Source organism: Lithobates pipiens, unplaced genomic scaffold (assembly GCF_037356315.1).
Source record: "Lithobates pipiens isolate NorthernLeopardFrog02 unplaced genomic scaffold, aLitPip1_a1.2 Scaffold_28, whole genome shotgun sequence".
Classification (NCBI taxonomy): Eukaryota; Metazoa; Chordata; class Amphibia; order Anura; family Ranidae; genus Lithobates; species Lithobates pipiens.
Genome location: NW_027507789.1, coordinates 32,896,551 through 32,923,232, shown reverse-complemented (window position 1 = coordinate 32,923,232; position 26,682 = coordinate 32,896,551). Strand labels below are relative to the sequence as shown.

The window sequence follows — 26,682 nt, the reverse complement described above, 5'->3', positions numbered from 1 at the left end:
CTGATAGGCTGCACTGGTGGGCACTGATAGGCTGCACTGGTGGGGGGGCACTGAAAGGCTGCACTGGTGGGCGGCACTGAAAGGCTGCACTGGTGGGCGGCACTGAAAGGCTGCACTGGTGGGCGGCACTGAGGTGCAGCACTGTTGTTGAGGCAGACTGTGGGCACTGATGGGTGGCACTTTTTCCTATACTTAGGTGGCACTGGCAGGGGGCAGGCTCATGAGCTGGCCCCAGCTTGTTGTGATCGGGACTGGAAGTCCCTCTCACGGCCCTCGGGGATCGGCTTATTTTTTTTCTCCTCACGCTATCAGCGCGAGGAGGAAAAATAGCCAATTACCGGCTCTGTTGTGATCACATGATCAGCTGTCATTGGCTGACAGCTGATCATGTGGTAAGGGGTTAGGATCGATCCCTTGCTCCGATCTGTGATCAGGCGAGTCTCATAGACTCGCTGATCACAGAGCGCGCTGTACGCGCCCTGTACGCGCCCTTCAGGGGGCGCGTAGGCCACTCGTGCACGTATTGACGTCGTCCCGGCAAAGCAGGTCCGTGCTGTAGCTGTCATTCGGCTATAGCGCGGATCTCTAGCGGTTAAACTCCATTATATAATTGATTTTCACTTTGTAAAAATAAAAGATTTTTTCAAAATTCAATTCTTTTGATACAGCAATCAGTGCTATACAAATGCACTGATTCCTGTGTAAATAACACTGGCAGTGAAGGGGTTAACCACTAGGTGGCAGTGTAGGGGTTAAGTGTGTCCTGGGGTGTGTTTCTAACTGTGGAGGGGGCGTGGCTGTGTGTGACACGTCACTGTTCTCTGCTCCCGATGACAGGGATCAGAGATCACTGTTACTAGGCAGAACAGGGAGATGCTATTTTACATTAGCATCTCCCCATTCTTCCTCCAAGTGAGACGATTGCGGGTATCCCCGCGGTGATAGTCTGTGGGACGTGCAATCCGACTCATGGAGGTCCTGACCAGCATGCAGTGGCATGCATGCGATGGCACGTGGCAGATTTAAAGGGATGTACAGGTACGCCTATTTCCCTGTCCGTGCCCTTCTGCCGACGTACATCTGCGTGCGCCGGTTGGCAAGTGGTTAATAAACTTTGTTCATTGTTTACGGTAAGCAATTCTCCATCACTAATCAAGTTTGGAACTCGGTCTGATGCTGCATCTGTCCCCCGGCACCTCTAAAACGGAGAACCGAGCGATCGACCCCTGCCGATCGCTTGGTTCTGACAGTTACCAGAGCAGAGACCTGTAGACTGTCAGTCACAGCTTTCTGCTGTGCTCCCTCCTTGCTCATTGGAGTGCCGAGCTGTGGACGGGGCAGTCGTCTTGGGCTCATGGCTCGCTGTGAGGCTGAACGGGGTGTCAGTCCAGGCACTGATATCCGTAACATGCGGACTTCAGACTGATCTCTGCTGAAAATGGGTCTCGGGAGTGCAAAACTAATTTCACTCTTGTGATCTATAGAAGTGCAGCCAAACGAACTTTGGCTGGACTTCGCCTTTAAATCTTTTTAAGTGTGCCGTAAAAATTTTGATATCTTTTTGGTGCTCTGCAAGACTAAAAAGTTTGAGAAATGCTGCATAATCAGGAGGAGCACTGTGATAATTTTCAGATATCTTATGCATGTTAGTCATGTTATTAAACAGTCATCGCCTTTTCCAGGTGTTGGTGTCTCTTGCTTCCTCATGTAAAGACTTCCTGCGGCAACGTGTGTGCAAGGATGCCCTTCCTGCCTTTTTGATGTCTCTACGCTCTCAGGCACTTGTTAGCTGTCACGCTGGGCCTGTATACAGCCACACGCTGGGCTTTAAACTGCAGACAGCTGTACTCGAAGGAATGGGGAACCTTTGTGTGGATTTGGCGTTAGGTGAGTTAATGGCTGCCTAGCTCAGAGCTAGAGTTCTGCATGCTAAATTTACACTTCATGTAACTTATGTGTGTGCTTTTGCTATTCTGTGTGATTGTCTAAGTCTTGGGTCCAATCCCTTTTGTCTTCAGCGGGTTTACACACTGATCCATAATCGTAACGGGCATATGTCTGAACTGGCATTTTTACTTTCTTACAATTTCCCTAATATATCTAGGACTCCTCTGCAAGAAAGGGTAGGCTTACATTAAAATGAGTTGGGCCTTGTTCACACCATGGTGCAGACACTTCCTTTTTCTGAACGCATTTTGCAAGGGCTCAAAGAAAATAATGGTTTTCAATGTGCCCTGTTCACACCACAATGTGCAGATTTTTTTTCTGCGCAACGTGTATGCAGTTTTCTTCATCGGGGGGGGGGGGGGGAAAAACTGACATGAAATTGGTTTGAATGGGGCACCTAACTGATACGCATGAAAATTGATGTCAATGTGCATAAAAATGCACTGAAACGTGCATGAAAACTGATGTGAACGTGTTTTTTCCATCCGTTTTTCATGCACGTATGGTGTGAATGAGCCCTTAGTTATTGACATAAATATGTAAAATAAAGTCCTTCCTGCAAAGTGAAACGTTAATCACCTCGTTCACTGCCTGTGCAACTGATCTTTGCTCTGAAGAGAAACCACCAACACACGAATCTTCAAAATTCAGCACACCCAGGAGTGTAGGATTACTAGTCCCCCATTGCATTGTGGTTTCTCCTGCTGGGCACTACATCACTACAGGACACAGTGGTGACGTAGGGGCAGGTACTGGTGGTTGGAACCATTGAGCACAGCAGGTGACCAGGAATCTGACACTTGCGGAAGTGTCAGGTAGCAGTTTCTCCTCACTGCTACAGAGGCAAGTGGTGCAGGCAGCTGGAGAGGTGAGTATTAACTCTCTCTTCTTTAGAGGGAGGACTTAAAGCAGGATTCCACCCTAAAGTGGAACCTCCGCTGATCGGAACCCCCCCCCTCCTCCGGTGTCACAATTGACACCTTTCAGGGGGGAGGGGGGTGGAGATACCTGTCAAAGACAGGTATTTTCACCCACTTCCGGGCATAGACTCCCACGGGAGTCTACGCCATTTCCTGCCCTGCCGCGCTGTCTGCTGGGACACACACGGGTCCCAGTGACAGCGCAGAGATTTCCTATTGCGCGGCGCGGCTCGCGCATGCACAGTAGGGAACCGGGAAGTGAAGCCGATTCGCTTCACTTCCTGATTCCCTCACCTAGAATGGCGGCGGCAGCAGCCGAGGCCCGATCGGCCTCGGCTGCCGGCATCGCTGGAACCCGGGACAGGTGAGTGTCCATTTATTAAAAGTCAGCAGCTGTAGTATTTATAGCTGCTGGCTTTTAATATTTTTTTTTTTGGCGGAATCCCTCTTTAACTTTATATATTTTTTATTTTAGATACAGAGTTGCCATCATAAAACGTAGTAAAACTAAAGCGCAGGCAATCGCCTGAAGGTATTTTCATGCAGCAAATCAGTCAAGTCTGGATGTCAAGAAGTTCTTTCTGTACTACAAATTAGAGGTGCACCAAAAAAAAAAATTACGGTGCCGAAACCGAAAATTCAGGATGCACTTGGCCGAAACTGAAATTGTTTTAAAAAAAAAATACTTTTATTATATTTAGCTAATTAATACCGCTTGCTGCATTTTTGGTGCATATTTGGTCACTTAAACGCACCTCCCCATTGAAATGCATTGAAAACACAGCAAGTACGCATCAAAAATGTACCCGTGTTGCGTTTTTGATGCATTTTTTGCAGTCACATGCCCTATGAAAAACGCACTTAAGCTCAGTAAAATTGTGGCAAAATAGCTGCGTTTTAGGCAGTCATTATTGGCACCTTTTTTCTTTCTGCACAACGCTGAAAAAATATTTTCAGCAGCTGAAATTTCAGTGCATCACTAGAACTAGTAAATCCAAGCTGGAAGAAGTGACACCTTTAGACCCCTTTCACACCGAGGCACTACAGCACAAAAAAAAAAATAGCGCCTGTAAAGAGCCTCTTTTGTCTCTCCTGCCTGAGTGCTTTCACACTGGAGCGGTGGGCTAGCAGGATGGTAAAAAGTCCTGCAGGTAGCATCTTTGGAGCGGTGTATACATCGCTCCTGCCCATTGAACTGAATGGGCACCACTGCAGAACCGCTGGCAAATCGGCGCTTTGCGGGTCGTTTTAACCCTTTTTAAAACCGCCCCGCTAGCGGCCGAAAACCCCCGCAAAAATGACAGTAAAGCGCCAATAAAAATAGCGACTCCCCAGTGTGAAAGGTGCCTCATACATAAAGAGCTTGCTGTTTTAAAGGGATGTTCCAAAAAAGTAGGCATGCCCCCTTACCTGTTGACTCTTGACCCCCTGACATGCCACATTTGGCATGTCTTTTTTTTCTTTTCTTCTTTTTTTTTTTTTGTGGGGGGGGGGGGGGGGAGCGGGTACCTAGTTTTGACAGGTACCCAGCTCCCACTTCTGGAAGTTCTCCTCTCCCGCTCCCTCCCTGCAATCTTCTGGGACATGTCACAGGTCCCAGAAGATTGCCCAGCCATTGAGGAGGCACAGCTCAACTCGTGCATGCGCACCTAGCTGTGAAGCTGCAAGCTGTCACAGCTGGGTTTCCACGCTTGTAGTGCCAGCACCGCGGAGAGGCAGGGGAGAGAACCGAGGCTTCGGGCGGCCACATCGCTGGACCATGTGACAGGTGAGTGTCAGTTTTTTTAAAAACCAGCAGCTACACTTTTTGTAGCTGCTGACTTCTAATAAATACAGAACTGGGTGGAACTCCACTTTAAGAGTATGAGTACGGATGCTTTTTCTCAAGTACTCATCAATACCAATACATATTTTTAGTGTCGTGACTTTTTTTTTTTTTTTTTTAAGAGCTCCTTCACACTAAACATGCATGAAAACTGCACAGATTTCACTTACATGAGACATTCATTTCACATCAGTTTTCATGTGCATTTCAGTGAGTTTTTTTTTACAGCCTGTTCACATATATGTGCAGGCTGGTTGCAGTGCCATTTGAAAAAGTCCTGTGCAATTTCTAATCTTATACACTACCATTTGCATTGGAATCGCACCTAAACCACTGAACAAAATCACACCAGACAGGGCTTTGAAATTGCACCTATGTGAACGGTCGGAAGGTATCAGTTTTCATATCGGAGCAATTGCATGAGTGCAAGTACTCGTGCAAATGCTTAGGATCTGCATCGGTGCAACACTAATAAAAAGTTTTCACCCAGTTAGAAGTCTTGAACCTGGATCTCAATCCCTCTTCACAAGTCGTTTGCCCAAATTCACCTGTGTAAAAAATCTGCAGACAGGGAAATCAAAGTGCAGACAATCAGTCCTAAAACTCTCCTGGATATTTCAATCGGGGATATAGATGGAAGTGTAATTTACCTGCTACTTTTATTTTGTTGTACTTTAAAGTGTGTGTATATATTCAAAACATATATTTTAGATTTGGACTCAAATGGGTTTTGTCTTTGTTTTTTGTTTTCTTTCTTTTTTGTCAGTCTGTACACGATTGGGGAAATTTCCTTTAACTTCCTCTCCCAAGGAAGCAATAGGTAGTTGGAGGAAATCTCTCAAGGAGGGGGGAGTCGTTATACTCAAAGTAGGGAAACGTCCTTCAGACACTGGGATTCAGCAACATGGAACATAGCGGGTCAAACATACACCTGGATTGCCTCTTGTCGATGGATAAACATACCTTCTCTTCCATGTACTAACTAGACGTTAGAAAATACTGGTTCCTACAGTTTGTTTGGGGTTTTGCTGACTACTTGTCATGTATAGGAATGTAATAACTGACCCTGGAATTATATGAACCATGGTAAGTGTGTTAGCTTTGCTTACGTTTTGTTTGCATCTAAATAAGTCAATTTGACTGCAGAAAAAAATGAAAGCAGGTTAAAGCCATACTACATTTGATTTGGCTCAATCATTTTTATGTACCTCTAGACCTACAAGCGATGTCTGCATATCTGAAGTATATGTTGTAGCTGTTTGATGCAGTATGTGTACTGAGCAGCCAGTGAACAGATTGTTTTGTCCCCTAGGAGACAGTGATCTGCTGGAGGTGATTGATTCTTGCATGTTGTACCTGAGCGCCCGACAGCCCAAAAAACTTCAGGAGGCTGCAATCCGGTGAGAGTCATGGCTATTTCTTTCCCAACCAGTATATTAGACATCCATGTTTCCTGTGTAGTTCCAATCCTTGCTCTGTAGTGGATGTGTATACACTAGAGCAGGGATATGCAATTAGCAGAGCTCCAGCTGTTGCAAAACTACAAGTCCCATCATGCCTCTGCTTCTGGGTGTCATGCTTGTGGCTGTCAGTCTTGCAATGCCTTATGGGACTTGTAGTTCTGCAACAGCTGGAGGTCCGCTAATTGCTTATCCCTGCACTAGAGGAATGTATACTCATTACTGATGTTAAAGCCTCCCTTTTGTGTGTGTGTGGTTTATTTATATAAAAAAAAAAAAAAAATGTTGTACTTGCCTAATCTGTGTAGTAGTTTTGCACAGAGCAGCCTGGATCCTCCTCTTCTCGGTTCCCCTGCTGGTGCTCGTGCCCCCCCTCCCTTACCCAGTGCTCCCATAGCAAGCTGCACTGAGGGAGTGGCTTCCTATTAATTCACAAATTGAAGCATAGTAAACTTAAGCTGGATACACACTATACAACTTTTGTTGGATTTTCTTTAGATTTACCTTCAACCTTGTAGTGGAAAGGCCTGCCCGATTTCATACAAATTGAACGTGTTTAGGTTTGACCTCCTATTATATGGTTTTGGTAAATCTAAAGGAGATTGTATAGTGTGTATCCAGCTTTAGCATAGTTTACTATGAATCCGTTAAAGTGGAGTTCAACTCAAAAGTTGAACTTCCACTTATTCATCTCCTCCTGTTTTTGACAGGTACTGTTCCCCACTCTTGGAAGTTATGCCCCCTTCTCCTTCCTCCGCACCAATTGGAAAGCGCAGCACACTTTGCGCGTGCGCAGTAGGGAACCGGCTGTGAAGCAGAAAGGCTTCACTGCTGGGTTCCCTTACTAGGAATGGTGGCAGCTGCACACGACATCCCATCCGAAGATTGGCTGGGTGCCGACATTGCGGGCTCCCTGGACAAGTCAGTATCCATATATTAAGTCAGCAGCTGCAGTATTTGTAGCTGCTGACTTTTTACATTTTTCATGGGGAGGGCTAGACTTCCTCTTTAAGAATGAATACAGTGAGTAATCGGTACTGATCACTTACTGTGTTAATTCAGAAAAGGTAGGGGCTGGTAAATTGCATGTTTTACAGGCCCCTTCCCCCACTCTCCATCCGGAGATATCCTCCTCCGGAACACCCTATGTAACCCTGTGCGCACGCCTATGACTCTACATTTTAATACCAGTAAATGTGCAATTCCATCTAATGAGATTTTCCAGTAAATGTAAGCAGCCTGTTTTTGAACAATTTTAAGGTCTGTCTTGCTCTTGCTTTTATCACTGTAGACAAGTTTAATTTCGAGATTCTTTATTAGAACACTGTACAGCCAGTAGGTCCCAAATGATGCATAGATGCAGTTGGCTTGCTAAACAAATCATTACTCAACTCAGTAGGCACAGATGATAACGTGCCTTACTTTCATGGATTATAGCAATTTCAACTCTTCGGCATAGTTTTAATAATCCTTTCTCTTCTAGAGAAGAACACTTATTACAGATGGAGACAGTACTGCTCCTTTTCTTTTACTGCTGAGATATAATAGGACTAAACCAGCTGTGTTCAAATTGTATATACAACTTTTAAGATCTGGCTACATCTGTGAAATTTAAAGCATTTCAGTTACCTAACTGTAAAAAAGAGAGGAGCTGGTTAATCTTTTGTCAGTCCCCACCTTCTATCATGTAAGGGAGGTTTAACACATTTTTCTTCTATGCGGCAGTTTTCTGTTGTATTGGTAGTATGTCGGTTTGTTTGAACTGAACCTGTCAAGATAGAATACGCCTGGAGCTATCTTCCTCATACATGCTTCACTACTAAATAAGAACATAAGAGTTAAAAATCAATATAAGCGCATTATCGTCAAAGAAGTGAATCTTAAAGAAAAAACACAATCTTGAACACAGATAGGTTTATTATATGTGGCAGTGTAATGCCAATGCATTTCGGGGCAATTAGAGTGCCCTCTTCATCAGGGCTGTTTGTCTGAAACCTTTGTTTTGGAGGGCAGATAAAGTAACTCAGAACTTGTCTCATGTAAAAAGTCTGTTTTCGAGGAGACCGTAAATATACAGTTAGGTCCATATATATATATTTGGACACGGGCACAATTTTCATACTTTTTAGGCCCCTTTCACACATGCAGACTGTATGTCCATATTTCATCCATCCGTTTGTGGATGAAATACAGACATACATGCATTTCTATGGGATAGCGGGTGTCTGTGGATGAACACCCGCAGACGCCCGATATCGTCCGTCTCCGCTATGGTCCGATTCTGCTGACGGAGGAAAATCCTATTTTTATATCTGTCTGCAGAGCGGATCGGACGAACACGGACAGACAGTCCATGTTCATCCGATCCCCCATAGAGGAGAGCGGAGAGCTGACAGAGCGGTCCCTGTACAGTGTGCGGAGACCGCCCTGTCCACCGCCGGCTCAGCGGGGATAAACGGAACGATCCCCACTGAGCAAGCGGATCCTCACAGGGCGGATCATTATGGATCCGTCCCGTGTGAAAGGGGCCTAACTCTGTATGCCAACCAGAATAGAATTAAAATGAAACAATCCAAACGAATTTGAAGTGCAGACTTTCAGCTTTAACTGAAGGGGTTGAATATAAATATCAAGGTCAAAGTTTAGAAACTGCAACCATTTTTATACACCAGCTTCCCCCTTTTTCAGGGGTTCAAATGAAATGTAATTGGACAAATATAATCATAAATAAAATATTCCTTTTTAATATTTTGTTGAGAATCCTTTTCTGGCAAAGACTGCCTGAAGTCTGGTACCCATGGACATAACCAAAGGATGGGTATCCTCCTTTCTGATTCTTTGCCAGGCTCTGTCTTCAGTTGTTCTTTGTGGGTCTTTCTGCCTTTAGTTTTGCCTTCAGCAAGTTAAATGCATGCTCAATTGGGTTAAGATCAGGTGATTGACTTGGGAATATTCCACTTCTTTTCATTCAAAAGCTCCTGGGTTGCTTTTGCAGTGTGTTTTGGATCATTGTCCATCTGTACTGTGAAGCGCCGTCTAATTAACTATACTACATTGGGCTGACCGCATATCTCTAAACAATGCAGAATTCATCCGGCTGCTTCTGTCTTCTGTCACATCATCAATAAACACCAATGATCCAGTGCCACTGAAAGCCATACATGCCCATGCCACCACACGTTGCAAAAAGAAGGCCTGGCACGCAGTCTCCGCTCTAATTCACCCTAAAGGTGTTCTATCATGTTGAGGTCAGGCCAGTCCAGTTCCTCCACCCCAAACTCGCTCATTTATGACTTTAGGGGCCTTGCTTTGTGCACCAGTCCCAAATTATTCAGTGGAGGGGAGATTATGGTGTGGGATTGTTTCTCAACACGCTAGAACACCTTTGGGATGAATTGGAGCAGAGACTGCGAGCCAGGCATTCTCATCCACATCAGTGCCTGACCTCACAAACGCAATTCTGGAAGAATAGTCAAACATTCGCATCACTCCTAAACCTTGTGGACAGCCTTCCCAGAAGGGCTGAAGCTATTATATCTGCAAATGGTGGGCCAACTCAGTATTGCACCCTATGCACTAAGACTGGGATGCCATTAAAGTTCATGTAATGGCAGGTGTCACAATACTTTTGACAATATAGTATGTTAGATCGGCACGATTAATTGTTAAAAAAAAATTGCTATCACAATTCAACCCCTCCTCACGAACTTAATACTGCATTTCCCTGATTCATGTTAAATAAGTCAGCAGAACCGCCAAAAGAAAAAAGAAAAAACCTCAGCCGGGAAATGTTTATCAACGGCGATAAAGAGAAACAATGCATCTTTTGGTTCTTTTAGATCAAAGGAATGAACTTTGGTCTGTAAATGAGATCAGTTTAGTCACTTTAAAGACTAAGCCTTTTTTTTTTTTTTTTTTTGACACTTGTTGCTTACAAGTTAAAATCAGTATTTTTTTGCTAGAAAATTACTTAGAACCCCCAAACATATTTTATAATATATATATAGCAAAGACCCTAGAGAATAAAATGGTGGTCGTTGCATTATAAACAGTAAAGTTAGCCCAATTTTTTTTGTATGTGAAAGATGTTACGCCGAGAATCGTCATCTATATTCTAAGCAAAAAAATTGTGATTCTCTTTTTATCCAGAATCGTGCAGCTCTATAGTGTGTGTGTGTGTGTGTGTGTGTGTGTGTGTGTGTGTGTATATATAATATAATAATAATATTAAAATATATATAATTTTTTTTTTTCCTGCTCTTTCTAAGAAAGGACTACACCATTTTATTGCACATTACGAGGTAACAGGTTTACGTCTCTGTTGCTAAAAAATACTGATGTTCTTTACGGTCGAAATCCTTTGAGTGAATTTTGTTACCTGGACAAACTTCTTTTTTTTTTTTTTTTATTATTTTGTATAAGATGGGTTTTAAATTACTTTAACCTCAGGAATAGCCTCAGAAACAGCCTTACACCGCTATGAACAATAAACATATCTATGATCAAGATTGATCTACCTGCCTTTTGTCATTGAGATTCAATCCTCTGATCAGGGATTGTCTATTCAAGTTATTGATTTTTAATTCCGTTTCATCTTGCTTATCGCCCAGTTTATGTTCTGGTTTGCTAATATGTAGTGTTTTTCCCACTAACTGATGGACCTTTTGTTACTGCTAATTACATCTTTACGTCTACTTTCACTGCTGAATAAGTTACTGATCTGGAAGGAGTGTGAAGCCCTTGAAGTTGGAAGCCCAAACCTTCATACTTGTTCCAGGTCAGTGAAGCGTGACGTGGATGACATCCTTGCTTGGAGCGAGCAAATTCAGAATTAATATTTATCGTATTTTGTATGGATTTATTAAAGTGAATCTTTGCTTTACCTGTACAGATTAAAACAACCTGTTCACTTTAAGGTTGGCTGCTGCATATGCTCACCCTCCCTTTGCTCTTCTGCTGGGAGGAATGGAAAGGAGCCCTGTGTAAGCTGCAAGTCAGTTCTAGTCTGTTTTTAGAGAGGGCTGAGAAATCTTTGTTCCCATGTATCAGCACTGGTCCCTGAGCGGCCGATTGCCAAACACCTGTGTTACAAGAGGAGAAGTAATGGGTCATTTCTGGAAGGTATTTCTCATCCCGATGACTAAGCCATGTAAGGGGTGAGATGCGTTGGAGGCATTGCCTAAAATGGTAGATTTTTCTCTGTGTTGGTTTGGCTCTTCTGCATCCTCGTTAAAGCAGAGCTCCACCCCAAAGTGGAACTTCCGCTCCTTTGTCTCCTCTCCCCTTCCGGTGCTACAATTGGCACCTTCCGGGGGGGGGGGGCAGAATACCTGTTCCCACTACTTCCAGGAGTCTGCGCCGCGGCCCGTGATGTCACCCCGGGCTCCCTCCTCCTCCCTCTGTCGCTGGCCCAGTAGGAGAGAGGAGTGGGGCCTCGCGCATGCGCAATAGGGTTCACAGCGTGAGGCTAGACTGCCGGGTTCCCTTACCCGCAATGGGGACGGCAGCACCCGACAGCTGATGGAAACATCAGCTTTGGTGCCAACATTGCTGGACTCCAGGACAGGTAAGTGTCCTATTATTAAAAGCCAGCAGCTGCAGTATGTGTAGCTGCTGGCTTTAATTTTTTTCTTTTTTTGGGAGGATTATCTAGGGGTTTCAATATAATCGTTGTACGGGGCCCAATCCTTTCAAGTGTGTGCAGCAGAGGCAGGCTCTTGCACCCAGCTGTACCGTAGAATGAAGGAATGTCATGGGATGCTTTGGAGCAGTAGCATATATCTGAATCATCTAATTCAGGGGTCTCAAACTGGCGGCCCTCCAGCTGTTGCAAAACTACAGGTCCCATGAGGCATTGCAAGGCTGACAATTACAAGTATGACTCCCTCTGGCAGAGGCATGATAAGACTTGTAGTTCCGCAACAGCTGGAGGGTCACCAGATTGAGACCCACGATCTAACTAATATGAAACTGTTGCTTTGCCTTATGTTATGTAGTTATAATTTTTATAGTTTTTGTACATAAGAATTTTCATTTTTGCATCTTCATCGCAATACAGATGCATTCAGGAGTCTTGCTCCTTTGGACCAGTTTATGTCCTCCTCTGATCCCCTTGGCTGAAGCTGGCCGGCCGTAGACTGAGCAACTTTAAGCCCGTTCCTGATGAATCATCCAAAATTCACTTTATGGGTGGCTCCGTCAGCTCCCTCCCACCTGACATCCTTATGGAAAAACCGCAGGAAAGGGGTGGAAACTGTCAACCAAATCCATTCAGATACAGTTGCTGTTCCAGTATTCTAAAAAATGACAGCTGTCAGAATACAGTAGCCAGCTCTGCAGATTCCTCTATCCACAATGTATAGCTTGGGGGGGGGGGGGGGCTCTTTTTATTTATTTATTTACATTTTTTTAGATTTTCTTCATTCGGCATGCTGCTGCAGTGTATGGCTCGCTTTGAGTCTTTTCCTTGATCAACAGAGTTCAACTTCTCTTTAGGGTCTTTGAACTTTATATGACTATAGGCTGCTGACACAGCCAGAAGGCATTTGTAGGGGGAAAAAAAGGCAACATCGACACTAGTACTGCTTTTTGATATCTGTTTATTTTTTATATTGCATTGGCCAGAACAGAAGAATGTAAATACCTACTTGTGACAAAACACACTGTCACTGTGTGTTTTGGAAGGGGCTGTGGGCTCGCCTCCTTCCCGTGAGATTTGGAGGGCTATTTGCCGTCTCCCATCACCTGGAAAAGATACCACAGCCAGACATTTGTGTCCGCGGCGGTCTCCGGTTCATCGGAACATGGATGAACGCAGTATCTGTGGCTGGGCTAAATATGTACTCTTCTTCCACAATGTACTTTTAGCTGATAGACATATATACAAGATGGCGATATTCCCAAAGCGTGGGGGCTACAAGACTCTGGGATGGCTGGTCGACAAGCCCAGATTGTGCATTGCTGACCCGCCATCCCCGAGCATGGGCCTGGAGGGAGCAGGAGCTGCATAAGGCAATGCTTCCTCTGTTGCGCTGGTTCTTGTCCCAGGTGAAGTGCATTTGTTTTCATTGCACCTAGGACAGGAACCTTTATAACAGCCTAGTGATCCTGGCAGAAGCTGAAAGGTAAATTTTATTTTATTTTATTTTTAACAGTGTTTTGCAATGGGCATATTGGCACCTATAAAAGGGTTAATAACTATTGGGCTGCTTCGTGGGTGCGGTGCACCTGCGGGTTAGCTGCACTGAGCCATAGAATTCTATCCTGACGGTTTGGTACGAACCACACCCACAAGATGTAATAGTGGGGTAAACATCCGAGATTGGTCCCATGGAAAATGATGATCCCAATTTGTTTAAAAATTTCATTCTACTATTCAAAATAAAAAAAAATTCTGAACCATTTAATTTTGGCCTGTGACCTGTTACCAAATTGCTTAAAGAGGAGCTCCAGGCTCCTTCAGAAAAAATTAAGTCTGCAGTTACATATACTGTTTATATCTTTATTATATATTTTATTATATGGACACTTACCTGTCCAGGGATCAGCTTCGGGTGCAGGCACCAGCAGCTGTAGTAAGGGAATCGGGAAGTGAAGCCTTGTGGCTCTCACAGCCTGTTTCATACTGCACATGTGCGAGTCATGCTGCGCCTTGTGAATGGTCCTGTAGTCTTCTGGAACCTCTGATGTGTCCCAGAACACTGCCGGTGGAAGGAGGAGGGCTCCGAACCTCCGGCTCAGTTCGAGTGGTGATTTGAGCTGGACGTGGATACTAGTCGAGACACCCCCCACCAAAAGTGCCATATGTACAAACAATCTGAGCTTCCCCTTTTTGGTGAGGCTACAATTAAAGTGGCCCTTGCTCTTCAAAAGGCTGAGCATCCCTGCCCTATACATCAGCTTGGGAGAGGAATGGGGAACACTATAACCCAATCAGGCTTCACAGCTTTGAATCTAACAAGTAAGATTGGTGGAGAGCATATATAGTTGACCCTTACATTGTGGATAAGTAAATGTCGGGACCGTGTATAATATCTGGCAAAGATGTCTCAACTGAAAAAAAAAATCTACTGTTAACACAAAAAAATGAAATTAATTAACAGATTTAATAGCTGTTCATAATAAATATGTTCTTATTCTTTTTAGCTGTTTGCCTACATTTGTATTTTAAGAGCAATGTTGTGGTTATTTCACAAGGAATCTCAGAGGGACAATAACCAGAAAGTACAAGTCTTTTCCCAGGAATATATTGTTCCCATTCTGTATTGACCGCCTGCCTGTACATTTTCAGACAGTGCTACAGACTGCCCACTGAGTAATCTCTTTTGTTTCTCTCCCTGTAGGACGTTCCTCTCTCTTTCCCAGCTGGATCCAGATATTGTTTGGTTGTATCTGTGTGAATGGCAAAGCCCTCCAGAAACGCCTCACCCCTCCCTGGTAGCTCTTCCTTGGAAAGGCAAATCTCAAGATGAGTACATGCTGAACGTTCATCTCCTACTGCAAAAGCTGCAGTGACATTAGACGGTAACTAGAACCAACTGCCCACACTTCATGTAAATCACCTGCAGGCAGGTGATCTGGATTCTGCAGAGAGCATGATGACCTACAATATCCTTTCTATACAAAAGACAAATGATGAAACTCTACAGTGACTTAATCAGAAAATCATCAACTGCAACACTGGCTACTCTGTTAGCAGAAATAATTTGTAAGATGAGCAGGAATAGACAAGTGTCCTCTATGGATCGCTGGATACCCTTCAGAATGTGTCACAAAATAAGGAACCCAACAAAATTTATACTTGAGAAAGCTCAGTCATAAATTGTATAATCATTAAATTAGCAAATTAAGTCAATAACTGTTCAAAATCAATTACATCTTCAGTTTTTCTAGAGCAGTTGTTCTCAGCTCCTGTCCTCAGGACCTACTAACAGGCCAGGTTTGCAAGATAACTGAAATACATCACAGGTGATATCATCTGCTGCTCAGTGATTGCCGTATTCTAGTCTGCATCTCTCCAAGGTAATACATAAAACCTGACCTGTTAGTGGGCCCCGAGGACAGGGTTGATGACCACTGCTTTAGGCCAGTGGTCATCAACTCTGTCCCCAGGGCCCACTAACAGGCCAGGTTTGCAAGATAACTGAAATACATCACAGGTGATGTCATTTGCTGCTCAATGATTGCCATATTCTAGTCTGCATCTCCCCAAGGTAATACTTAAAATCTCGTCTGTTAGTGGATCCTGAGGACAGGAGATGAAAAGCAATGTTCTAAAGGGATTTGGTAAAAAAAAAAAAAAAAGATAAAAAGGATTGTGGAGGAGTGGCTTCACTAAAGCAAACCTGCCATAAACAAAAAAAAAACAGCCGGAACAGCAAAGTTTTCATTTCCTGAACCGTTATGAAATCTGTCCTTTATATCAAGATGCTGTGGATGAGGTCACTGCTATAGTCCCACAGCCTGACCACAGGAGTCAGAACCCAATGTTCTGGGCTGAATTGTAGATGCACTTAAAACTGAATATTTTGGGATTTATGTGGTTAGTTATTTCTACAGCGACATAAGTACATTGATTTTATTGTGAGCATAACCATACTCGAAATGAGCATGGCACCTAGAGCACTTCCAAGGTTTTGCTCAGATTTACTATTCTATTGAGAGCACAGAGCATTCATGGAATGGAAAAACAAAAAAACTGCAGCAGTCGACATGCTTTTTTTATTTTTTTTTTTGAGAGCGGTAAATACCAGGCTGAGGCATCCAATTTGCATGACAGAAGTGTAGCCGGTTCATGCATCTCCATAGCGGGTGCAGAGCGAATTGCACAGGGGTCCTGTGCTTCTTTGGCTTTATTTCAGGTCCGAATTCAACAAAAATTTTGGGCCTGATTCATCTCTCAAACAAAGAACAGGGACGCACCAGACCCCCGCTGAGAGCTGCATCGGTATTAGACGTGAACCCAGTATGAAGATCCGTGTGTACAGCAAGCTTTTACAAAGTATTTGCAGTACATTTTTGTACAAGCTTAAAGTAGCCTACTTTGAAGGCTTTGAACCATCAGCTTCAGGTTGGAGATGTAAAAGGCAGATCTTGGTTGAAGCGCTTTCTGAATTGCTGACACAAATCTAAAAATAAGTCAAGCCAAACATTTTGCCATTTTCTTTCCTTCCACCACAAGTGGAAGGAAAGAAAATCGCTTGATTACCAGTCAGTGTTGATGAGGGAATACCTCCCGCAGGGCTTTTGTGTTCACGCGATGATTAATGTTGCCGGCTAAAACAAGCAGCATTAATTGTTCAGCAAAAGCCCAACACCCTAACCAGGGTGTCCATTCCACCAGTCCCTGCTGAATTGGCCAAATTTTGATCCATTTATGGCTGACTTATGGAAGTCTAACATTTTCTCAACTTTTCATTTTTCATGCTCATCTTAAGCTGGCCATACAGCTAGTTATTGATATGCCAGCCAAAGTTCACTTAGTGAGTGACCCTCTTGTCACATTAGAAATTAAGTAGAGAATGCACAACATATAGGCAGGGTTATTTACCAAAGGCAAATCCACTTTGCACTGAAAGTGCACTTGGAAGTACAGTCGCTGAAAATCTGAGGGGTAGATCTGAAATGAGGGGAAGCTCTGATTTTATTATCCAATCATGTGCAAGCTAAAATGCTGTTTTTTATTTTCCTTGCATGTCCCCCTTGGATCTACCGTGCCTGCGCTTCCAAGTGCACTTTGCACTTTTAGTGCAAAGTAGATTAGCCTTTAGTGAATAACCCCCCATAGTCTTACCTGTCTGCCTCCCACTCCAACACATTTCATGGGCATAATCATGGAGACCCTGTTTGACCTCTCCTGTCCAACATTCTTCAATTAAAAAATTGAAGGACCTGAGCAGAAAATTGTCAGCCAAACAGTATTTGCATCCAGCCAGATGCTGATGAAGTGTTCTGACAACCACTACCTGCGACTCTCAGAGTACATTAGCCTAGAAGGTAGATTCATCCATCCACATTGTATAGTGTGGATGGAGGGACATGTTAGACCTTGTTTATGGCCAGCTTTAGTCAGTGACACAGGTATCAAGTGCCTATCACTTTCAGGAGACAGTGGTCAATGGCAGCCCCCTCTTGCTCTTATAATTCTATAAAAATCAATGCAGCAGCACCCTTATATTATATAAGGTGTGAAATATTTCCTCTTCATCAGGTGATGAGTGAAATATTCACTCTCATGCAGAGCTAGCAGCACTGCTACTATCCAACACCGGGTGTGTCTGAGTGTTTGCCATGGTTCCTCCTACATGCCACTATGTCTATACAGGAATTGGGCCCCTTTCACGCGGGGCGGACTGCGTCTGCGATCTGCTTGCTCAGCAGTGGATCTATCCGCTGATCCCCGTTGAGCAGGCGGAAAACAGGCTTGTGTCTGCTCTGCATATGCAGAGTGGACACGGACACAGTCCACTCTTCTCTATGGGTGGCTGGATGTAAATGGACTGCCTGTTTGTTTACATCCAGCTGCCATCCAATCCAATCTGCTGGACTGAAGGGGAACAGAGCCTTAGCCATTGTTTTAGGAAGATTCCTGGATGGATTGGCTGCCAAGCAACGGTTGTTCAACATGTGCCTAGTAGGGAAATAACTTCTCATTCTCCCTAAACATGAAAAAAAAAATGATTATCCCCCTGGGCCGTCATCTACCTAACACTGGATTCTCCTCGGGAATATCTGGAGAATCCTGGACAGCTGAAACTGGCTATGAATAAAACGGATTTGGAGCTCGGAACTCTTCATGGTTTTTGAAATAACCCTGAACAATTTAAGTGAAAACAGAACCATACACAAGCCTACTCCAAAGGTAATTTTTGGTGAACCCGATTAGTGATTTATATATTGGTAACCTTTCCATAATGAAGAAGATAAACCTGTCCTTGGAAACCGTATTAGTCCCGTAAGGGTCTCTGTCAATGTCCTCAATTTCAGATGCCTCTGAGACCCTTCAGAATTATTTGACCTGCAATCGACCTTCTTTAGACCTGCATTTAAGCTGCGTCAAGCAGATTTTGCATCCCCATAAACTTGCAAAACCCATCTGACGTAAACAAATTCCCATCAACGCAGGTCCTAAAACATGCAAACTTACCTCTGTTTTGGAGAAATGTGCCATCTCCATCACCTGCTTTGCGGTAGTCATTTTGTAATAATGCCCTGTATTCAAGAACTGTGTATTTTTATATATATTTAAAGCACTTTTTGGAATAAAATACAATAAATTAGCCTTGCAGTCGCTATCGATCTTCTGTACAAGCACACTGCTGAAACAAATCAACCACACTGCTGACTGGGCAAATGATCAGCTTTATTTACATCCAAAGAGGTGTCACCGGCATCTCATGAGCAGAGAACATGGCCACATAATTGTCTTATGGTCACATCTAGACAGGTCTCTGTAGATGGGTTTAGCAGTGTGTAGGTTGGAACCTCACAAAGGTATTGCAGCAGAGGTTAATGCATACACACGGCAGGTCAACTCCATAGTGTCCGCTACAGCAACATTTACACAGCTATGGCATCTGGGCAGCAAACCACTCAAGTTATTAGAACATTTGACAAAAAGGCAGATAAACTTGCATCTCTGAGCTTGGTCATAAATCCATTATTTTATTTTTCATGCAAACTTCCAGCATCTGTCACCTTCTTGATCATAAGTACTTTGGCTGCCAAAGACCTTTCCGGTATCTTTTAACTGTCAGATCCATTGTCTCGGTTTATTACGACGTTGTGTGAATATATTGGGATACTAGCAGTCCATATACAGAAGCTAAAAACTGCATTAAACGAAAAAAAAAAAGAATCATCACAACCAATCAGGGGTTATATTTCTTTCTCTAGCATTTGGAATTTGACCGCTATAGACAAACCTTCATTAAAGGGAGTCAAAAGAGAAATCTGCAGGCTGCCTTGAATGTTCTCCCCTTCTAAAAATGCTGCATCTGGCTTCTATACTATCGAGGGAAGTTATCAAAATCGGGGGAGACAGAATCTGGAGCAGCTCTGCATGCCAGCCAGTCATCTTCTATCTTTCATGGTCAAAGTTGAACTGAACAAGCTCAAGACAGAAGCTGATTGGTTGCCATGCAGAACTGATTCAGATTCTGTCTGCTACAGTTTTGATAAATTCCCCCCCCCCCCCCAATAACTCCTTGATCTGGAACAATGACTTGCCAGATCTGCACACTTGTGATTCAAAGTACTGAAACTTGTGGGTCACCGTTGCAACCAGGCAACAAGCATTTTCAGAAAAGGGAACCCAATCATAGTGTCCGTATTTCTTTTGCGACAGGTTCATTTTAAGGTGCCCTCAAACACACCATAATCATTACCAACTGCTATTGAGCACTGCATGATAATGTTGGTCCACTTTAGTTTCTGAATTTAAAAATCACTGCATTGTCTTTGATCTTGGCTCATCCCTTTTGGATTGCCACAGAGCTGGAGATTAAGGAAACATGTTAACCAAACTAGGCTGGGGCTGTATTTACTCCAGTGTAGGTTTGAAAATTATCACCTGACTGAATTTCATGCGCAACTCATCATTTTCACCCCCCCACCATTTTTAAAGGGACCTCTCTCTTGTGTACAGCACGTTGCTTTCTCAAATATAACTATAGGGAAATTGAAGATAGAAATAACCTCTTAGTCTTCCATCCTGATCCTGATTTCAAAAATCAATCTGGTTGATTGCAACCAGAACACACTGTTCATCCCTCTCAGCCATTGGCTGAGAGTGCTGAACGGATGCCGATCTGCAGACCTTTTTCAGTCATGCCCCTTTGACGGAAGGCGGCTGAACGACTGGAAGCCGTACACCTAAGCCGTTTGATATTTGGCCGTGTACACAGCCCTTTAATCTGGCTATAGATTACACAATTTTCTTGTTCAATTTCCTTTAGGTTTACTTTCAACTGTGTAGTGTAAGGGCCTGCCTGATTGCATAAACAACTGCCACTTTGCATACAAAGTATTTGTTTCACCTCATATTATATGGTTTCGGTAAATCTAAAGGAAAATTGTATAATGTATATCCAACCTTAGTTCAAAGGTATACATCAAAACACAGCAACTTAATTCATACAAACTGTATTAGTATCCCAGTGAACCTACCGTCAAAAACAGACTTTAGGTTTGCTAATCCCCCTTGAGACTGCCATTACAAAAATGTTCTCACTGCCACTCGTGCCCAATTACTTACCTTTGTCCTAGGGCAGTGATGGTGAACCTTGGCACACCAGATGTTTTGGAACTACATTTCCCATGATGCTCATGCACTCTGCATTGTAGATGAGCATCACGGGAAATGTAGTTCCAAAAAATCCGGGGTGCCAAGGTTCACCATCACTGTCCTAGGGGGTCCTGAAGTACCAACAGCCACTGCCTCATTTCCTGTTTTGTCTGCTAGCCATGTCTGAGGTTCTAACCAGATGTTCAGGCAGAGGCAACCTCTGCTTTACAAAGATTTGGTCCTTCACTCCAGCTAACACAGGAAATGAAGCAGCAGCCTCTAAGGCCCGTTTCACACTGGCTTCAGCTTGTATAAGAGCAGAATGAACATCTCAGCAAGCTTTTGTTATACTATTCAGCACCATTTTGTATATGTTGAAAACAGATCCTAATGGGAGGGCTCATTGCCACTTTAGGCAAGCTGCTAGCAGGCTTTGAACAAGCTTCAGGAAGTGCTGCAGCTTGCTAATGCTTGCGTAAAGTGGCAAACAGCACTCCCATTAGGATCTGTATTCAACATTTATAAACTGGAGCTGAATGTTATTTTAGGCTCGATTCACACCTATGCGTGTTGCAGTTTGCATATTCCAGGTGCATTTTGCATTTTTCAACACACGTTTTTGATCTATCAGTCAATCCACAAGTCTATGGAACCAAAAACCTGAAAAAAGTCCCTGGCCCTTTCCATAAAATGCATAGATGTGAATGTTGACCCATAGGAAACCATGTTAAATGGACTGTAGTGTGCTTCTGTAAAACTGAAAATGCATTAAAAAAATGCATATGTGTGAACCAGGCCTTAAAAGCCTGAATGCAAGCTTACCGTTCACAATGCTCTTTTACAAGCTGAAGCCCGTGCAAAACATGTTTAAGACTTCAAGGGATCTTGCTCCAAGGCAAAAGGTAAGTATTTGGTGGATATCAATGGGCCAATTTGGTAACCGTGGCCTCAAAGACCAGTAGACCTAAAGTCTAAAATCTGATTAGTTGCATTTCTATTCATTGCTCTTTGTGCTGCCAGTCAAGTCAGTTTAGGAAAACAAAAATCATAGAACCGTCATTAAACCAGAACAAACCCTCTGAACATGACCCTTTCTGCACAAAAATTAAATTTTTTTGATTGCTCCCCTGACATTTGAGAAAAAGAGCCAGAAGTTTAGAAGTACGGCATTCAGGTCGGAAGGTCTTCCAGAAAGACAGATGTCTTGATGATTTATTTTGTTGCTGTGTCTATGTATAGAAGTGTGAACTGTAGGCGACCGATAACCAAGTAATGAGTTTGGCAGTGCTTTGTATCTCTTGATGAAAAGGCGACAGCTGAAGTCCAGATAATGGCTATGCAACACCAATGTTGGGAATAGGAGCGCTGGTGCCATCTATGAAGCTACATGTCTCCGGTAACTAAGCAAACAGAAACAGACTCAATTATATATTAATACTTTAACCATCACAGGATGTTGGTGGATCTGGTAGAAGATGACACTGAAAAGCAGCCTATTAAAGACAACACCTTCATAATAAAGCTTTTCATTTCACCTAGGTCATATAAGCGGTGATGCCATCGCTGCAAAGACATCATGACATTTTTTTTATTTCGTGTAATGTTGGTTGGGATGAATTTTTGTCTGAGAGAAGATATGTACATGGTAAAGGGTGCAGAAGATCCTCGCATGGGTTGCAATGGGTGGACGGTGGTAGAGGAAGCCCCAATCTTAGTCCATATGGATAACAGTCTGTCGGGGCATCCTGAACGCCCTTCACCAAGAAAAAGGTAAGTTTTCACGTGATGGGGTTTTTGTATTTAAAGTCACTGATCTCCACTCACTACTCCAGTCCGAGACAGTTGACAATTTTCAGATGGAGAAGGGTAGGAAGCCTCTCATGCACTTCTCTGTACATCATTGTTGCGGCCCGCCGATCCCACAGTCTAGACCTGGCATTCCTCACAAGGCCCCGCCGTTCGCTTTTTGAGCTCTTTCACTTGAAAGTGGCGGTGAGTGCTGGTATCTTGGCGGTGAGAGGCAGCACCGCGGCGGCCTGCTTCCAGCTCCACGTGGAGAAAGGCTTTGACGCGATGCTGCCGCCCCTTCCCATCACTGTAATCTAACACACGGCACTCGTAGGTCCCTTCATCTGAGATCTTGACATTAGACAGGCGTAGCTTGTGTGATATGTTACTTCCAAATACCTTCACCACCTACACAGAGAACAGAGAGTTATTTGTGTATTTACAAGAAGTGCCTTCAAAGTATAACTAAACCCAACATTTTTTATTTTTTTTTCATCTTTAATAGAAAGGGGAAACTGCCGCTAAGCTCAATAGTTCCTCCTGCTGACCATAAGTCAATACTGTGTCTTAAAGAGAATGGGGTCTGTGGAAGAAACCAGTGCACAAGGGGGCCAAGTATCTGACACTCCTGGAAGTACAGCACAGATCCGCGGAGCAGATAGTAAAAGAGGTTTAAACTTCCTTTTCTCTGCAGGGGGCACTTTGTTTTTTAATTCTAGAAATGGACTTAAAGTGGTTGTAAACCCTTAGGCCCCTTTCACACATGCGGACAGTATGTCCGTATTTCATCCATCTGTTTGCGGATGAAATATGGACATACATGCATTCCTATGGGATAGCGGGTGTCTGCGGATGAACATCCCCAGACACCCGATATCATCCGCCTCCGCTATTGTCCGATTCTGCAGACAGAGGAAAATCCTATTTTTCTATCCGTCTGCAGAGCCGATCAGATGAACACGGACAGACGGTCTGTGCTCATCCAATCCCCTATAGAGGAGAGCAGAGAGCTGACAGGGCAGTCCCTGCACAGTGTGCAGGGACTGCCCTGTTATCCGCCGGCTCAGCGGGGACAACGGGGCGATCCTCGCTGAGCAAGTGGATCATCACGGGGCAGGCCATTACTGATCAGTCCCGTGTAAAAGAGGCCTTACATATACCGTCTGAAGTGACTGGCCTCAGGTTATACACAGAGATTAAACATAGGTCGTACCTGTTTATCTGCAGTCACCTCTCCTCTACAGCTCCCTAAAGCACACATTTTACACAGCATTTCTGAGCTCCAGAGAGGTAAGGGCCTGATGTCGCACACGGCACTGTATGGAGCAGGAAGCTGAGTGTAATCTGAGACTTGAGTGGAGGGAATGGACACCCCCCTATGCAATGCCTCAAAGGGGAACATGCACCGCTGAGGCTATCAATCTGCTGTGTGGTGGAGGGGGTAGGGTAATACAAGAAACTCGTGCAAATAGCAGAGGGAAAACAGAGTAGAAATTACACTAGGTGCTTTGGATTGCGCCAAGTATACACTATAGAGCTGGCTTTCTCAACCTTTTAACACGAGAGGAACCCCAAAAATAATTTTCATGCCTTGAGGAACTCTTACTAAAACCAAATCATCAGGGCTCAATAGGAACAATCCTCCTTATAATAGTGGTCAATAGGAAGAATGTCCCCCTTAAAGTGGTGTTTAGAATGTCACCCTTAGGCTGGGTTCACACTGCTGCGGGGGGAGATCCGGATGTGATTCGCACACCAAATCACATCCGATCTCCGTAGCGATGCGAGTTCAGCCATACAGATAGTATGGCTGAATTCGCATCGCTCCCGCAGCAAACTCGCACGGGACCCTTTTTTGGGTCCGCAACAGAATCGGATCGCATGGGGGTTCACACCATGCGATCCGATTCCTGTGCGAGTCGGCAGATCGCACTGCGATATGCCGACGGATCTGGGGGTGTCATTAACATAACATTGACACTCCCAGCCGTCCGCATAGAGCAGTGTGAACTGCCGGCGGGAGGTGTGCGATGCGGGTAAACGCCGCGGATTCGCGGCGTTCCCGCATCGCCATAGTGTGAACCCGGCCTAAAAGATGGCTAAAAAGATATTTGGTGTCATGCTGCTGGCTTTGCTAAGTGGTGCTGAACCTTGAACTCTGTAGGCATCATCATCATCATCAAAAAGGTGGTTCATTAGCCCCAGCTCAAGAAACCCCTAGCAACCTCTGGAGGAACCCTGGCTGAGAATAGCTGCAATAGAGGGATATGCTCTGTTTATTTTCTTACATCAGGGGACACAGAGCCATAGTAATAACTATGTGGGTTATATCGGCGTATCAGGTGCTGGACACTGGCACGCCCCTTAAGGCATGAAGTTCCCCATATAACCCCTCCCACTACTGGGAGTCCTCAGTTTTTTCGCCAGTGTCTAAGGTGTTGGGCACAAGTAAGGATGTGTCTACTGAGCTCCACGGGCAGTAATCCTTTGATAAGAGCCAGCAATCCTGAGCGGATCCATTCTGATGTCTTCGTAATGGACTAAATGAATGGTACCTGGGCCTCGTCATCCGAAGACATGAGGTTTTGCTTGCGAATGCTTTAAGAGCTGGGCCCTGGGATCCAGTACTTTTTGGTAGTAAGGCCAATAAAAGTTTACTGGCGGGGTCTTCTCGCAGGTCCAGGATTGTGGGATAACCTGAGTGTTCACCTGTTCCTGAAGCTTTCCTTTAAAGGACTCTGGCCTCCTGGTTTTTTTTTTTTTGGTCTGTCTCCCCCCCTTCATTTGCCATTACTATGGGGCATCCCACATAGTTATTACTATGGCTCTGTGTCTCCTGATGTAAGAAAAGAAAATAGGATTTTTATAACAGCTTACCTGTAAAGTCCTTTTCTTTGATGTACATCAGGGGACACAGAGGCCCCTCCCTTCTTCTTATACACTTTGATTGCTTGGCTACAAAACTGAGGACTCCCAGTAGTGGGAGGGTTTATATGGGGGAAGTTCATGCCTTAAGGGGCATGCCAGTGTCCAGCACCTGATAGGCCGATATAACCCACATAGTTATTACTATGGCTCTGTGTCCCCTGATGTACATCAAAGAAAAGGATTTTACAGGTAAGCTGTTATAAAAATCCTATTTTTTCATTTCAGAGATATTCAATTTCACTAAGGCTGGGTTAACACTTATACAAACTGCATGTGGATTGGATTCTCTTGATGGAGCCATTTCACACATCTCCATGGCGGCTGCGGAGCAGATTGCACAGGGGTCCTGTGCATCTTTGGCTCCATTTCAGGTCCGAATTTAGGCAAATATTCGGACCTGAAACAGAGAACAGGGATGCATTCTGCTGTCAGCCGCATCCATTTTAAGTGTGAAACCTGCCTAAAGTGGTTGTAAACCCTTACCTATCCCCATGGAAGTGGCTCGCCTCAGGTGATACGCAGAGATTAAACAAATCCTCCTACATAAGCTGTACCTGTCTATCTGCAATCTTCTCTTCTCTACATCTGGTCAAAGTGCTGAATTTATAAAGCTTGTCTGAGTTTTAAGAAAAAAGGGGATAGACAGCTGAAATGACACTCTGTAGGGAAGGGACACACTCGGCTCCACACAGGAACAGAGCTGAGGGTGTCAATCTGCTGGAGGTCCCTCCCCTGTCACCTTTTTTTTTCTCGGGTGTCAGGAAAACTTGTGACTGCTGATAGCAGAGAAACTAAGCAGCAGGCATAGCCCACCTCCAGGACCCGTCTGTGTGTGGTGGCTCTTAATGCACTCAGCCTCAGACCACTCCTTGTGAAAGTCCCTAACACTTTTGAATGTCCTTTTCCTGACAATCATCTCCAGGCTGCGGTCATCCCTGCTGCTTGTGCACCTTTTTCTTCCACTCTTTTCCCTTCAACATAACTTTCTATTAATGTGCTTTGATACGGCACTTTAGGAACATTAAACTTCTTTTGCAATTACCTTTTGAGGCTTTCCCTCCTTATGGAGGGTGTCAATGATGGTTTTCTGTACAACTGTCGGGTCAGCAGTCTTTCCCATGATTGTGATTCCTACTGAACCAGACTAAGAGACCATTTAAAGCAGGGGTCTCAAACTGGTGGCCCTCCTACAGTTGCGGAACTATAAGTCCCATCATGCCTCTGCCTAAGGGATTCATGCTTGTAACTGCCAGCCTTGCAATGCCTCATGGGAATTGTAGTTGGGTAACAGCTGGAGGGCCACTAATTTGAGACCCCTGATTTAAAGGCTCAGGAACCCTTTGCCGGTATTATGGCTTAATTATCTGATTAGAGTGGGAAACTTTGATCCAAGAATATTGGACCTTTTCACAATATTCTAATTTTCTGAGATTGTGGATTTGGGGTTTTCATGAGCTGTAAGCCATAATCATCACAATTATAACAAATCACAGCTTGAACTATCTTGATTTGCATGCAATGAGTCTACCT

General features: G+C 44.1%; 2 protein-coding genes across 2 annotated transcripts in view; one reads left to right on the top strand and one right to left on the bottom strand.

Annotated features, from left to right (window-relative positions):
- The window catches only part of TTI1 (TELO2 interacting protein 1), a 33,965-nt gene extending 15,534 nt beyond the window's left edge, over nt 1-18,431 (top strand). Inside the window, exons 4-6 of the mRNA XM_077459043.1 lie at nt 1,683-1,887; nt 6,005-6,092; nt 14,495-18,431. Of these exons, the coding sequence (XP_077315169.1) occupies nt 1,683-1,887; nt 6,005-6,092; nt 14,495-14,666 (465 nt within the window). The 3' untranslated portion in view covers nt 14,667-18,431. The remainder of the gene's footprint in view (nt 1-1,682; nt 1,888-6,004; nt 6,093-14,494) is intronic.
- A 61-nt stretch (nt 18,432-18,492) lies between these two features.
- The window catches only part of VSTM2L (V-set and transmembrane domain containing 2 like), a 147,023-nt gene continuing 138,833 nt past the window's right edge, over nt 18,493-26,682 (bottom strand). Inside the window, exon 4 of the mRNA XM_077459044.1 lies at nt 18,493-22,632. Coding sequence (XP_077315170.1) covers nt 22,363-22,632 — 270 coding nt within the window. The 3' untranslated portion in view covers nt 18,493-22,362. The remainder of the gene's footprint in view (nt 22,633-26,682) is intronic.